The sequence below is a fragment of the Salvelinus fontinalis genome, chromosome 34 (genome assembly GCF_029448725.1).
Source record: "Salvelinus fontinalis isolate EN_2023a chromosome 34, ASM2944872v1, whole genome shotgun sequence".
Lineage (NCBI taxonomy): Eukaryota > Metazoa > Chordata > Actinopteri > Salmoniformes > Salmonidae > Salvelinus > Salvelinus fontinalis.
The window spans coordinates 36835133-36848365 of NC_074698.1; the positions used below are offsets into that span (position 1 = coordinate 36835133).

Below are 13233 nucleotides of genomic sequence, written 5' to 3' on the forward strand. Positions count from 1 at the left end.
GGTGGGGTGGGGACCCCGACCAGTGCCGGAGCCGCCACCGTGGAAGTAAGCTCACCCAGACCCTCCCCTAGACTGTGTGCTGGTGCGCCCGGAGTTCGCACCTTAAGGGGGGGGTTATGTCACGCCCTGGCCTTTGTATTCTTTGTTTTCTTTATTATTTTAGTTAGGTCAGGGTGTGACATGGGGAATGTTTGTGTTTTGTCTCGTTTTGGGTGGTTATATGGAAAAGGGGGGTGTTGGGTTTAGAGTATGGGTTTGTGTTGAGTGAGTGTTTCTAGGTATGTCTATGGTTGAGTGAATGTTCTAGGTATGTCTATGGCTGCCTGAGTGGTTCTCAATTAGAGACAGATGTCTTTCATTTGTCTCTGATTGGGAGCCATATTTTAGGCGGCCATAGGCATCAGGTTTTTGTCGGGTCATTGTCTAGGTCTGTGTCTGTGTCTAGGTTGCATGTTTGCATTTTGTTTCGGTGATAGCTTCACGGTCGTCTATTTGTTGTTTTGCTTCGTTCGTTTTCTCCTAAATAAAGAGAACATGTATTTTTTACATGCTGCGCCTTGGTCCTCTCTCTCTCCCATGGTCGATCGTGACAGTCTGAGGTCCTTAGCGCACTGGAGCAGGTTTTCATCAAGGATCTCTCTGTACTTTGCTCCGTTCATCTTTTCCTCAAACCTGACTAGTCTACTAGTCCCTTCTGCTGAAAAACATCCCCACAGCATGATGCTTCCACCACCATGTTTCACTGTAGGGATGGTGCCAGGTTTCCTCCAGACATGATGCTTGGCTTTCAGGTCAAAGAGTTCTTGTTTCTCATGGTCTGAGAGTCCTTTAGGTGCCTTTTGGCAAACTCCAAGTGGGCTGTCATGTGCCTTTTACTGAGGAGTGGCTTCCGTCTGGCCTCTTTACCATAAAGGCCTGATTGATGGAGTGCTGCAGAGATGGTTGTCCTTCTGGAAGGTTCTCCCATCTCCACAGAGAAACTCTGGAGCTCTGCCAGAGTGACCATCGGGTTCTTGGTCACCTCCCTGACCAAGGCCATTCTCCCCTGATTGCTCAGTTTGGCCAGGCGGCCAGCTCTAAAAAGAGTCTTGGTGGTTCCAAATTTCTTCCATTTAAAAATGATTGAGGCAGCTCTGTTCTTGGGGACCTTCAATGCTGCCCCAAAAAATTGGTACGCACCCCAGATCTGTGCCTCGACAAAATCCTGTCTCTGAGCTCTACAGACAATTACTTTGACCTCATGGCTTGGTTTTTGCTGTGACATGCACTGTCAACTGTGGGACCTTATATAGACAGTTATGTGCCTTTCCAAATCAAGTCCAATCAATTGAATTTACCACAGGTGGACTCCAATCAAGTTGAAGAAACATCTCAAGGATGATCAATGGAAACAGGATGCACCTGAGGTCAATTTCGAGTCTCATATTAAAGGGTCTGAATACTTATGTAAATAGGTATTTCTGTGTTTTATTTTTTATACATTTGCTAAATGTTTGCTTTGTCATTATGGGGTATCGCGTGTAGATTGATGAGGATTTTTTAATTACAGCCTTATTCTAAAATGGATTAAGTAACATAACAAAATATGGATAAAGTCAAGGGGTCTGAATACTTTCCGAATGCACTGAACACACTCACTTGCTCATAATACTTCCACACAAGCACACATTTGCCACACACACACTTCCACACTCATCATATTGTATTCTGCATTGTTGGGAAGCATTTCACTGTCATTTACGAAGCATGTGACAATTAAAATTTGATTGAATATTGTATGTGTACATGCTCATCCATATAGCACTCAAACACACTGCACAGTCCAACTGTATTCTGTTCTTACTGCTTTTCCACCCTCACTTCTCTGACAACATTTCCACTGTCACTGCTATTGAAACTACAGATCTGCTATCTTAATTTAATCAGTCTGTTGTCACAGACAATTTACCGGCGCAGCAGGAAATGCAAATTGTAGTGTATTCAAGGTTTAAAAGGTCTTCTAAAGTTTGTAATTGCCCTAACAAAAAAATGTCAACTAAAACAAAAAATGTATATTAATTATAATCCACATTATAATGAATATTTCCTGTTTTTGCAGGATTATTTTCTTGTTGTGAGAAGCAGGGTCAAATTAAGATCTGTAGCACCTCAGCAACACTTTCCCCAGTGGCACTCAGCAGTATCTTGATCCCACTGGTGCCATGGTGAAGTTTCCCCTAGGTACAGATTTCGGATCAGCTTTCCCTCCCTCAATCCTAACATTACCCATTATGTTGAGAATGAAAAACTGACCCAAGATCAGTGTCTTGGGGTAATTTCACCCTGCATCATTCATCTGTGTTACACAGTGTCTGTCTGTCCCCCCATGCAGCTGTTTGTAGACAAGGACACAGTGATCAATGCAGTCAGCTCCTCCCACGACACCCACCTGCTGAAGATCGACAACCGTGAGGACGAGCTGATGACGCGCTGCAACAGCTGGATGAGTGCTCTGATGAAATCGGTAGGCAGGGGAATGCATGGAAATAGGATGACATAGATTGTATTTCTATGGGGAATGCGTTGAAATTGGATGACATACATTGTATTTCTATGGGGAAGGCAAGGCATTGCCACAAACACTCAGTATGACAGTTTCCAGTTTTCCACCATGAAGAATATTCTAACCTTGGAGTGTTTTCATTTGTTGTTGTTTTGTCTCTTATTCACCTGTCCGTGCAGGTACAAGATGAAGAGGTGAAGCGGAATCGCAAGCGCATCTCAGAGATTCACAACTACATTGACTACGTAAGGGATCAGCTGGATGAGATGCAACATGAGCACCATTGATTAAGAAGAGGGGAAAGGAAATATAGCAGAAGAAACCATCCTAACACAGATTCACAAGCCTCAGGCATACAGCAAATGCCCTTATTTTCATACTTACTTATTTCCATGAACCTTGGTTATAAGAACATTGAATTGTGTCAAAATGAAGTTCATTATTTTAATGAATCCTCAGTGTTATTTCCCTTGTGTTCATTTCCAGAAACATGCAGAAATGTTTGCCTATTCCTAACTGGTTCATATTTCAACTCTCTAGGACAACTCTGCCATCTACTGTGTGTGTGGGTGCGTGCGTGATACACTACCCAACCAAAACCATTCAACTAAACATGTTGTTATGTTTTAATTATAATCGTTGTATTCTACAATACATTTAAGAACGAATAGAAAGTAGCGCCCAAATATATACGTTTTCAACCTTAGTACAAAACTGCAAGAACGCTGATCATTCATATGGATTTTTCTAGTGGAAAGTAGCGTACAAATGTGCAACTTCATGTCCCAGAATGCACCTCGAAAGACTATCCAATTACGTTTCCGTTCAAAGGAGGAGTGCACATGTCCAGCCAATCAAATAGGGTGATTCTGAGTTGTCTAAAGAAACGTTGAAGTTCTCTTAAAGCCAGTACACGTCCAGAGTGAGCTATCCTAGTGCCGGGGAGGAGTATAGTAAATTGTCAGGCTTCTAGATACTGCTGGTCAGTAGCCCCTATCCATATTAAGAGCTTCCTCAGTCTGTGGTTCATGACTGTTGCAGTCGGGGATACGCACGCATTAGCGCTCATCATGCCTGTTCGAGCGGAGTGCTGCAGCAGCACCGCTGCGGCCCGTACATCCTCGGCCTCTCTTATCCCTCCCCCGCCGATCAACACGCACCAGCCTGGGGTAGCGACTTCGCTGCTGTACAGCGGTTCACAGTTTCGAGGACATCAGAAGAGCAAAGGAAACTCGTATGACGTTGAGGTCGTTTTGCAGGTAAATTCTCTTGCTTTTAAGAAGCTTGATAAAATGGATGGCATGTTTACTAGCTGACCATGTAAGGTTGACTTGTCGCTGCTGCTAACGTTACTGACTGCCAACCACCATTGACAAGCAACCGATTTAGCAAACTAGCCAGGTGAACTAGCTAGTTAGCAAACAAACTAGCCAGGTGAACTAGCTAGTTAGCAAACAAACTAGTTTAACAAGCTTGACAGCAAGTAATCTGTAGTTAGCAGCTAGATGGCCCATTCAAATCGACTGTAAATGTTAGTAAGCCCTCTTGGGCCACCTAGGGTTGTCAAGAGAGAACAGCCAGCTAACTGGCATTGAGATGAACATTCGTTTATGCAAACATTTGGTTACATGAATAAAGGCATACACATGCATGATTTATGTTAACATATGGCCTAGCTGCTAAATTACATAGGTGGCTAGCATTCAACATTTTCATTGGTGTTTGCCCAGATTGACAGACAGCTGACTATTGAATAGGCCTGCTCATTCATTTGACAAAACCGCAGAAAATATCTGAACTCGTTAATAGCTTGGTTGTCATTTGTGACGGCACCTGACGGTGACGGTTTGTACATACACAAACCGACATTGTGACCACTGCACTTGAATACCACTCATTGTGCGATTGTTTGTCTCCTGCAGCATGTGACCATGGAGGACTCTTATCTGTGTGGTTACCTGAAGATCAAAGGCCTAACTGAGGTAAAGTGGAGCAGAACTGGGTCAGATACAGTGTATTTCTACCTTACCCCTCACATGCAATGAGTGATTATGTTGTCATGGGTCTTTAAGCCCCTTTTGGGAACTTCAGGGCAGGGGTCAGTGTAAGCCAAGTGCAATGCAGCTTACCAGCCCCAATTGAAATGTATACTGGTACAACCAACCAATGTGAAAGTGGCATGCATTATGACAACATGCTAAACAACAAGCCAGAGCCATCTATTGACCAATTTGCAACACCAGTATGAAGGCCTATCTGTTACGTTGCAAAAGTGTCTTGTCTGAGCACTGTATACCGTATTTGGATGTTTAGTCTTACATGGATGTATTGACTGACTGCCTGACTGACTGCCTCTAAAATGGTACAGACACAGACAGTCATAGAACAGGCCTGTGTGCTGCAGCTCTCTGCCTGCATTGTCTGTTTACAGCAATGTCTACAATTCAGAGGGTGTGTGGTACAAAATGTGATTGCTGTGCACTTTCTCTCACTGGCAACACTAAATATCAGGGCTCTTCCCACTCTCTCCTTGTAAATTACACAGATTCCTTCTCTGGCCCTGTTCACCTGTTTTCCTAGAGAATTAGTTGTGAGTGACTCAAAGAGAGTGCACAGGGAAATGGTGCACTTAGTTTACTTAACAAGGTGCTACCTACCACTGATCTGGCACCTTAGCATAGTGTTACAGTGAGTTGGGTCGTATTCAATCGGACACAGCACAGCAAATTATTTTGCAACGGAAAAAGAGAATACGTTGAGGTTGTCTGTCCCAGTTTTAGTTTTTCTGTTCTTCCGTTTGTTGCCTAATGAATGACCCTGCATTAAAAAGGCATTGCTGTTTGTGTGTGACACTTAATTTGTCACTGCACCAGCATGTGTTCTAGCCAAAAACCCTTCCTAAAGGAACCTTGGTAACCATGACTGTAGAGTCAGATTATGATAATAGTAAGTGGGAGCACAGCTAGATCCATGTATTCAGGTCTATACCCAGAAAATATTTGGTCATATTTACCTACTTTGTTGGACAACTTATGTGTGTGACTGTAAGAGAGGCTGTTTCACAACCGTCCGTGATTGGGAGTCCCATAGGGCGGCGCACAATTGCCCCAGCATCGTTAGGGTTTGGCCGGGGTAGGCCGTCATTGTAAATAAGAATTTGTTCTTAACTGACTTGCCTAGTTAAATAAAAAAAATAAAGTGAGTGTGCCGTGTATAACTAAAACACTCTTTTGTTAGTGAAAGTCCTTACGGAGAAGGAAACATGGTCGTAGTCTCTAATTTTCTAGGAACCAAATTAAACGGCAATTGTCTTACCTGAACTTGTTCAATAAACAAAAAGATTAGCTACTGTGTTTCTGTTCCTCGCAGGAGTATCCCACTCTCACCATGTTCTGTTTCTGATCCTCGCAGGAGTATCCCACTCTCACCACGTTCTGTTTCTGATCCTCGCAGGAGTATCCCACTCTCACCACGTTCTGTTTCTGATCCTCGCAGGAGTATCCCACTCTCACCACGTTCTGTTTCTGATCCTCGCAGGAGTATCCCACTCTCACCACGTTCTGTTTCTGATCCTCGCAGGAGTATCCCACTCTCACCACGTTCTGTTTCTGATCCTCGCAGGAGTATCCCACTCTCACCACGTTCTGTTTCTGATCCTCGCAGGAGTATCCCACTCTCACCACGTTCTGTTTCTGATCCTCGCAGGAGTATCCCACTCTCACCACGTTCTGTTTCTGATCCTCGCAGGAGTATCCCACTCTCACCACGCTCTGTTTCTGATCCTCGCAGGAGTATCCCACTCTCACCACGCTCTGTTTCTGATCCTCGCAGGAGTATCCCACTCTCACCACGCTCTGTTTCTGATCCTCGCAGGAGTATCCCACTCTCACCACGTTCTGTTTCTGATCCTCGCAGGAGTATCCCACTCTCACCACGTTCTGTTTCTGATCCTCGCAGGAGTATCCCACTCTCACCACGTTCTGTTTCTGATCCTCGCAGGAGTATCCCACTCTCACCACGTTCTGTTTCTGATCCTCGCAGGAGTATCCCACTCTCACCACGTTCTGTTTCTGATCCTCGCAGGAGTATCCCACTCTCACCACGTTCTGTTTCTGATCCTCGCAGGAGTATCCCACTCTCACCACGTTCTGTTTCTGATCCTCGCAGGAGTATCCCACTCTCACCACGCTCTGTTTCTGATCCTCGCAGGAGTATCCCACTCTCACCACGCTCTGTTTCTGATCCTCGCAGGAGTATCCCACTCTCACCACGCTCTGTTTCTGATCCTCGCAGGAGTATCCCACTCTCACCACGCTCTGTTTCTGATCCTCGCAGGAGTATCCCACTCTCACCACGTTCTGTTTCTGATCCTCGCAGGAGTATCCCACTCTCACCACGTTCTGTTTCTGATCCTCGCAGGAGTATCCCACTCTCACCACGTTCTGTTTCTGATCCTCGCAGGAGTATCCCACTCTCACCACGCTCTGTTTCTGATCCTCGCAGGAGTATCCCACTCTCACCACGCTCTGTTTCTGATCCTCGCAGGAGTATCCCACTCTCACCACGCTCTGTTTCTGATCCTCGCAGGAGTATCCCACTCTCACCACGCTCTGTTTCTGATCCTCGCAGGAGTATCCCACTCTCACCACGCTCTGTTTCTGATCCTCGCAGGAGTATCCCACTCTCACCACGTTCTGTTTCTGTTCCTCGCAGGAGTATCCCACTCTCACCACGTTCTTCGCAGGAGAGATCATCAGTAGAAAGAGGCCCTTTTTAACCAGGAAGTGGGATGCAGACGAAGATGTGGACCGCAAGCACTGGGTATTTATTTGAAGCTCTCGATGTCTTTCATTTCATATTCCCATTAAAGCGTAGTCATTTGTCTGGTGTTCTTCTTTTTAACAAACACTTCTTGGATGCAGCGTAGTACTTCTGTTTTTAATTGTCTTTGAGGAAAAAGTACAACTAAAACAACACTTGTTTTGTTTCTTTCCAGGGTAAGTTTCAGGCTTTTTATCAGTATGCAAAGAGCTTCAACTTGGACGACTTTGATTACGAAGAGCTGAAGAACAGTGACTTTGTCTTTATGAGGTGGAAGGTGAGTCCAATATCACCTGACGTTCCATTGATCTCTCTCTCTCTCTCCCTGTATGTACTTGAACCCTTCCGCTGTCTCTTTTGTCCTTTCTAACATGGCCATCTAGTGACTGTTTGTTTCTTGTTCTCTACCTTACAGGAGCAGTTCCTGGTCCCGGACCACACCATTAAAGACATCAGCGGGGCGTCCTTCGCTGGTTTCTACTATATCTGCTTCCAGAAGTCCACAGCCACCATCGAGGGCTACTACTACCACAGAAGCTCTGAATGGTACACAGTTTGTGTTCCAAATGGTACCCTATGGGCCCTGGTCAAAGTAGTGCACTATATAGGGTGCAATTTGGGATGCAGACACACTGTGGAGTGTCAATATTTTAGATGGCTTGTTCAAATCTGATAGATGCACTGTACAGTTTGGCTCTTTGGGATATTCAGATTGATTACATATTTTGATAGTTGCTAGTACTAAGCATACTAGGTCATGTTAATACATCTTTAGTAGATAGATAGTTAGGTTCTGTACCAGTTGTTGTTTTGCATGCTGATCTGATGTGAACATACAGGGATGTGGTTACTGGCTAGCTGCTCATTCTTGGTCCCCTTGTTCTCTTTCAGGTACCAGTCGTTAAACCTCACCCACGTCCGGGAACACAGTATGCCCATCTATGAGTTCCGGTGATACCCGCCCGCTGGCAGAGGGGACTTTGATTGGCACTGCCCTAGAGACTCACTCATGGAGGGGGAGATGAACTGACCAATCATGCCAAGGATGTACCTACCAGTATTCTCTGCCGAAAGGGAGAGAACGATGGAAGGAGGGAGGGATAGACGAAGAACAAAGCCACCGACTGACAGTTTTTCCCAGCCTGCCTTTCTGGACTTTACATCAGCTGGGATCAACAGCACTTTTTCTCTGGTTGTTTTCTCTTCCACACTCTTTCTCCATTCAGCTTCCTGTTTCTGAAGCTACCTTTCCTCCTCTTTCCACCATGTTGAAAACGCTTTCCACTTTTCAGTTGGGAATCCCCCCCATCCCCCCCAGGGTGCAGCAGTCTAAGATTTAAGTACAACGTTTGATATTGCATTTTAATTTGTCTCAATGAATTGAGGCCTGATTTGAGATTGACCGAGCTACAGAGTGAGCAAGCAATCCTGAAAAGATGGAACTCCATAAGGTCTTGAGGTGTGACATCATCAAGGGTGGGCTCAACAGAAGATTGATGGTCAATGATCTGCCATGATGCAAGTTCTGACGGCTTAGTCGGATGACGTCTTGGTGAAGTTTGATATTTGAAGGCAGGGCATAATCAGATGTGTGTTGTGGGCTATTGAAACACATAATACCACACCGATGGCTACTTTAAATCTGTCCTCTCTCTGAGATGGTGGAGTCGACATCGTGTGACCTATAGAGGGAGTCCCCGTGCCCTAGTTCATATTGGCGGACGTATTTCCAGGCTGCTGTTACTGCTGCTTTTTGAAAAGCCTCCTACCGTTCCCTGCCTCAACCAAGTGAACTGATAAAGTGGTTTATGCTTCACTCATTTTTCTATGCAATTTACAAAAAAAATGTCTCATCTGGCGCTTACCTACTTTCCATTTTTATTTTCAGAAAGGACTTTTAAAGGGTATTATGATGACGTACGTGAGTGATCACACAGCCACCAGAGTATTTATTGAAAATGAATATTGTTAATTTACATGTGTATAGATAAATATATATATATATATAATAAAGAGTTTTTATTCACCAGGCTTTTAAACTGATTTGACACACAGCTATTTGAGTGTAATGCTCTGGTGTCATGCGTTATGTGTGGTGGCTCTGAAGTACTAGTGGAAGAGAGGGTGTAGTGCATTTAGACAGGCAGCCCAATTCTGATCTGTTTTTCACTAATTGCTCTTTGGACCAATCAGATCTTTTTCAGAGCTGATCTGGTCAAAAGACATGAGTGAAACATATTAGAATTTGGCTGCCTGTCTAAACGTAGCCAATGAGTTGTCTGTGTGGTGAAGCTGGAAGAATGCTAATGCTAGAGCGCTACAAATCAAAGTGTGTGCAGTGGACTAAATGCCATGGTACAGATAAGAGTGAGCTAGTATAGAGTTTTGGCTGGAGGAGGAAAAGATAAGGCATAGAAATACATTGATTAGAATGGACACGTAAGTATTTCGTAAGACGTTGATGACCAAACTAGATATGGATTTTGTGTTAGGTCCTAACGTAGCATACTGCACAGTACCGACTCAACACATGTACAGTATTGCTGACAGTCAACGATTTTAACGAGGTCGACCCATTCTGTTAATTTTATTTCTACGTTTCTGATGTATTGAATGTGGCAGGCAGCTAACTGAACTGTCTCCTCTGCATTCTTCACTTTGCCCCTAATTATACCAACGCACAACCGGTGTGTCTCTCCTGTATCATTTTGACGTCTTTTCCATTCACAGAATGAGAAATAGTGGCGTTGTTACAAAACCTTGATGACATGTGAAGAGATGTGTTTTCTGGGAGAGTATAAAATAAACTGACAAGAACATCTCTCGTCAAAGCTTTTGAAAAACCTTATGCCTTAACTGTAATATGTTTGTACAGAGCACTGTTTTATAACAACGTTGGAGTTGAGTCACGACTGTGAATTGTTAAAGCATATTTGTGTGATTTCAGTTGGAGAGAAATGCCACATCAGGTCTCAAAAGACCTTTGAATGCCAGTGAGTCTCCTGAGTTGTGTTCATTAGACACCAAATGGGAGAAAAGACTGAAACGTGAAGGGACTACCTGGACTTGTTTTCAATTTCTGTTAATGTTTTAGAATGTTTCACTATGGTGTTCCCTAATGAATATGACCCTGAATTAGGTGACATCACATGACAGGTATCAACCAGGAAGTGAAACTACTTAGACTACCTCTGGTCAGTTTAATGTTGCCTGAGCCAGCATAAATAACATTACTACACTAAAAAGCTGGTTTGGACATAAAGAATGGCAAATGAATAAGATTTTATAGGAATATGCTATTTAAGAATGTCCTCAAAGACATTTGAGAATAAGTATACTTTCAAGACATTGCTCTGTGGAAGTTGTTTCTTTTCCCAAATTACATCTGATTTCAAAATGTGTTAGGAGTTGCTGTCTGGACTGCACTATGAACTGACTTGTGTTGCTGTCTGGACTGCACTATGAACTGACTTGTGTTGCTGTCTGGACTGCACTATGAACTGACTTGTGTTGCTGTCTGGACTGCACTATGAACTGACTTGTGTTGCTGTCTGGACTGCACTATGAACTGACTTGTGTTGCTGTCTGGACTGCACTATGAACTGACTTGTGTTGCTGTCTGGGCTGCACTATGAGCTGACTTGTGTTTCCGTGGCCATGCGCCAGCTCCATTCTCCAGGTAACAAAGAGTGTGACATACATTATTTCCTTTGTTAATGATCAAGCTACAAGAATGGACAAAAAAGCTAGTTGAAAATGCAAATTAAGCTTTGATTGATAAATTAGTTGTGTCAGTTGAGTTCAATTAAGTCAATAAATGCATTGGATTGTATGATACAGGAGGAAGAGTTGGTGTGTTGTTCACTATGGTGGCTGTTTTTACTGGTGACTGACTGTCTGAAATCATGGCACTTCTACATAGAGATATTTTATGAGAAAGTTTATGGATGGAGGAAATTAAAAGAATGAGGTTCCATCAACATTGCAATAAAACTATTCCCAAGAAACTGTCTTTCTTTTCTTCTGTGGGTGTTTCTGCCATGTTTATATTATAGTTTACAGTTATTTAGTGATGAATTGGGTGTTTCTGTCATTGTTTATATTGTAGTTATCCATTATTTTGTGATGAATTGGGTGTTTGTTTCTAATACTTCTGAGTGATAGTTGAGAACTATAGTCTTAAGTAACTGTCCAGTGTTTCCAGATTTCTATGAAATATGACATAATTACTTACAATAGCTAGGTTCCCATCCAATTGGGGACAGATGTTCATGTTAATATTCTAAAATATGCATAAAACAATGAAAGGCTGTGCGTGATGAGGTAGTGCACATAAAAATAACTTTTGCGGTTACATTCCCATGTACCGAATAAAGAATACAATCTATAATCCTTGAGTCAATGTAACATAATAAAAAAAACGATCAAAATGTCAACCTACTGCATCTGCCTATGTCAAACTAATATGGGACTCACACGAACACAATGGTGTTCTCCGTTTTGCTCTACAACCCCCACAAGTGTCACGGTCTGAAGGTAACCCATTCAAATGAATGGAAGTAAAAAGGTCGTTTTGTGCCAACAAAAATAAGGGGTTAAAAAAAGACAGGTGAAAGGATTTTCCATCGCGTTTTCAACTCTGCTGACGTTTTTTTTTCACAAAAACTGTTATATAGCAAATGTGCCCCCTCTGGTCTTTGCACATGCGCTCTAGCCAACGGCTCGCAGATAGATTGCGGGTTTAGCCATGAGTTTATTATGGATAAACGCAAGATTATTTGTATTTATCAAACGGCAGCCAAGCATCGATCATCATGTCTCCAGAATAAGACCATCGATTTATTAGAAAGGAGCATCACCAGAGTCTTGTTCCTCGTACAGACCAATTTCCCTTCTGAATGTGGATAGAAAATTACTTTCTAAAATTCTAGCCACAAGATTAGAGGGCTCACTGCCACTAATTGTGAAAGGAGACCAAACTGGCTTCATTAAGGGCCGTAAGTCGTGCAACAATGTCAGGCGGCTTCTTAATGTAATTCAAGCCTACCAACAAAGTGCTAGGGATGGTCTTGTGCTCTCCCTAGATGCTGAGAAAGCATTTGATCGTGTAGAGTGGTCTTACCTACTCTTTGCTCTAAATAAATTTGGTCTAGGGGACAACTTTATAAAATGGGTGAAAGTTTTATATGATGATCCTCAGGCTGCTGTCCTTACTAATGGGCTAAGGTCAAATAGCTTCTCTATATACAGGGGTACCAGACAGGGCTGCCCTTTGTCCCCCCTCCTATTTGCACTCGCTATGGAACCACTGGCCGAGGCCATCAGGGTAACGCCTGCTATACAGGGGCTGCTCATTGGTGATGTTCACCATAAAATAAGCTTGTATGCTGATGATGTCCTGATATTCATCTCTAATCCCGAGACCTCAACTACATCTCTTATTAATATTATTCAATTATTCAGCGAATTCTCAGGCTACAAGATTAACTTAACTAAATCAGAGGCTATGCCACTTGGTAGCCTTCACTCTGTACCTAATACTTCTCCCCCCTTCCCTTTTAAATGGTCTCCCTCAGGCGTTACGTATCTGGGTATATTTGTAACTCCTAAATTCCAGCAAATGTACAAAGCCAATTTTGTTCCCTTGTTTGATACAATAAGACAGGATCTGGAGCGCTGGAACTCTCTCCCGATTTCTTGGTTGGGTAGAATATCCCTCTTGAAAATGAACATTTTACCTAGACTACTTTACCCAATCCAAATGATCCCAGTATTACTCTCCAATAAGATAATAAAGGGTGTAAACGGATGGCTAAGTTCCTTCATATGGAGTAAACGCAAGCCAAGGCTTAAGATGGCAATATTGCAGC

At 43.2% G+C, this 13233-nt stretch overlaps 1 protein-coding gene across 1 annotated transcript; it reads left to right on the forward strand.

The window, feature by feature from the left end:
* Positions 1–2364: 2364 nt before the first annotated feature.
* LOC129833783 (glucose-induced degradation protein 4 homolog) lies at positions 2365–11370 on the forward strand. The gene is made up of 7 exons (XM_055898587.1): positions 2365–2503; positions 2722–3801; positions 4465–4524; positions 7256–7363; positions 7539–7640; positions 7779–7909; positions 8255–11370. Exons 2-7 carry the CDS (start codon positions 3571–3573, stop codon positions 8316–8318), a joined length of 696 nt encoding a protein of 231 aa, XP_055754562.1. The 5' UTR covers positions 2365–2503; positions 2722–3570; the 3' UTR covers positions 8319–11370.
* Positions 11371–13233: the final 1863 nt, after the last annotated feature.

Bases quoted from the DNA above. Each gene is read 5' to 3' on its own strand.
- LOC129833783 (XM_055898587.1), top strand. From the start codon at position 3,571: ATGACTGTTGCAGTCGGGGATACGCACGCATTAGCGCTCATCATGCCT. The intron at 7,364-7,538 runs GTATTTATTTGA...GTTTCTTTCCAG, and splicing joins ATGTGGACCGCAAGCACTGG to GGTAAGTTTCAGGCTTTTTA. The intron at 7,641-7,778 runs GTGAGTCCAATA...TCTACCTTACAG, and splicing joins TTGTCTTTATGAGGTGGAAG to GAGCAGTTCCTGGTCCCGGA.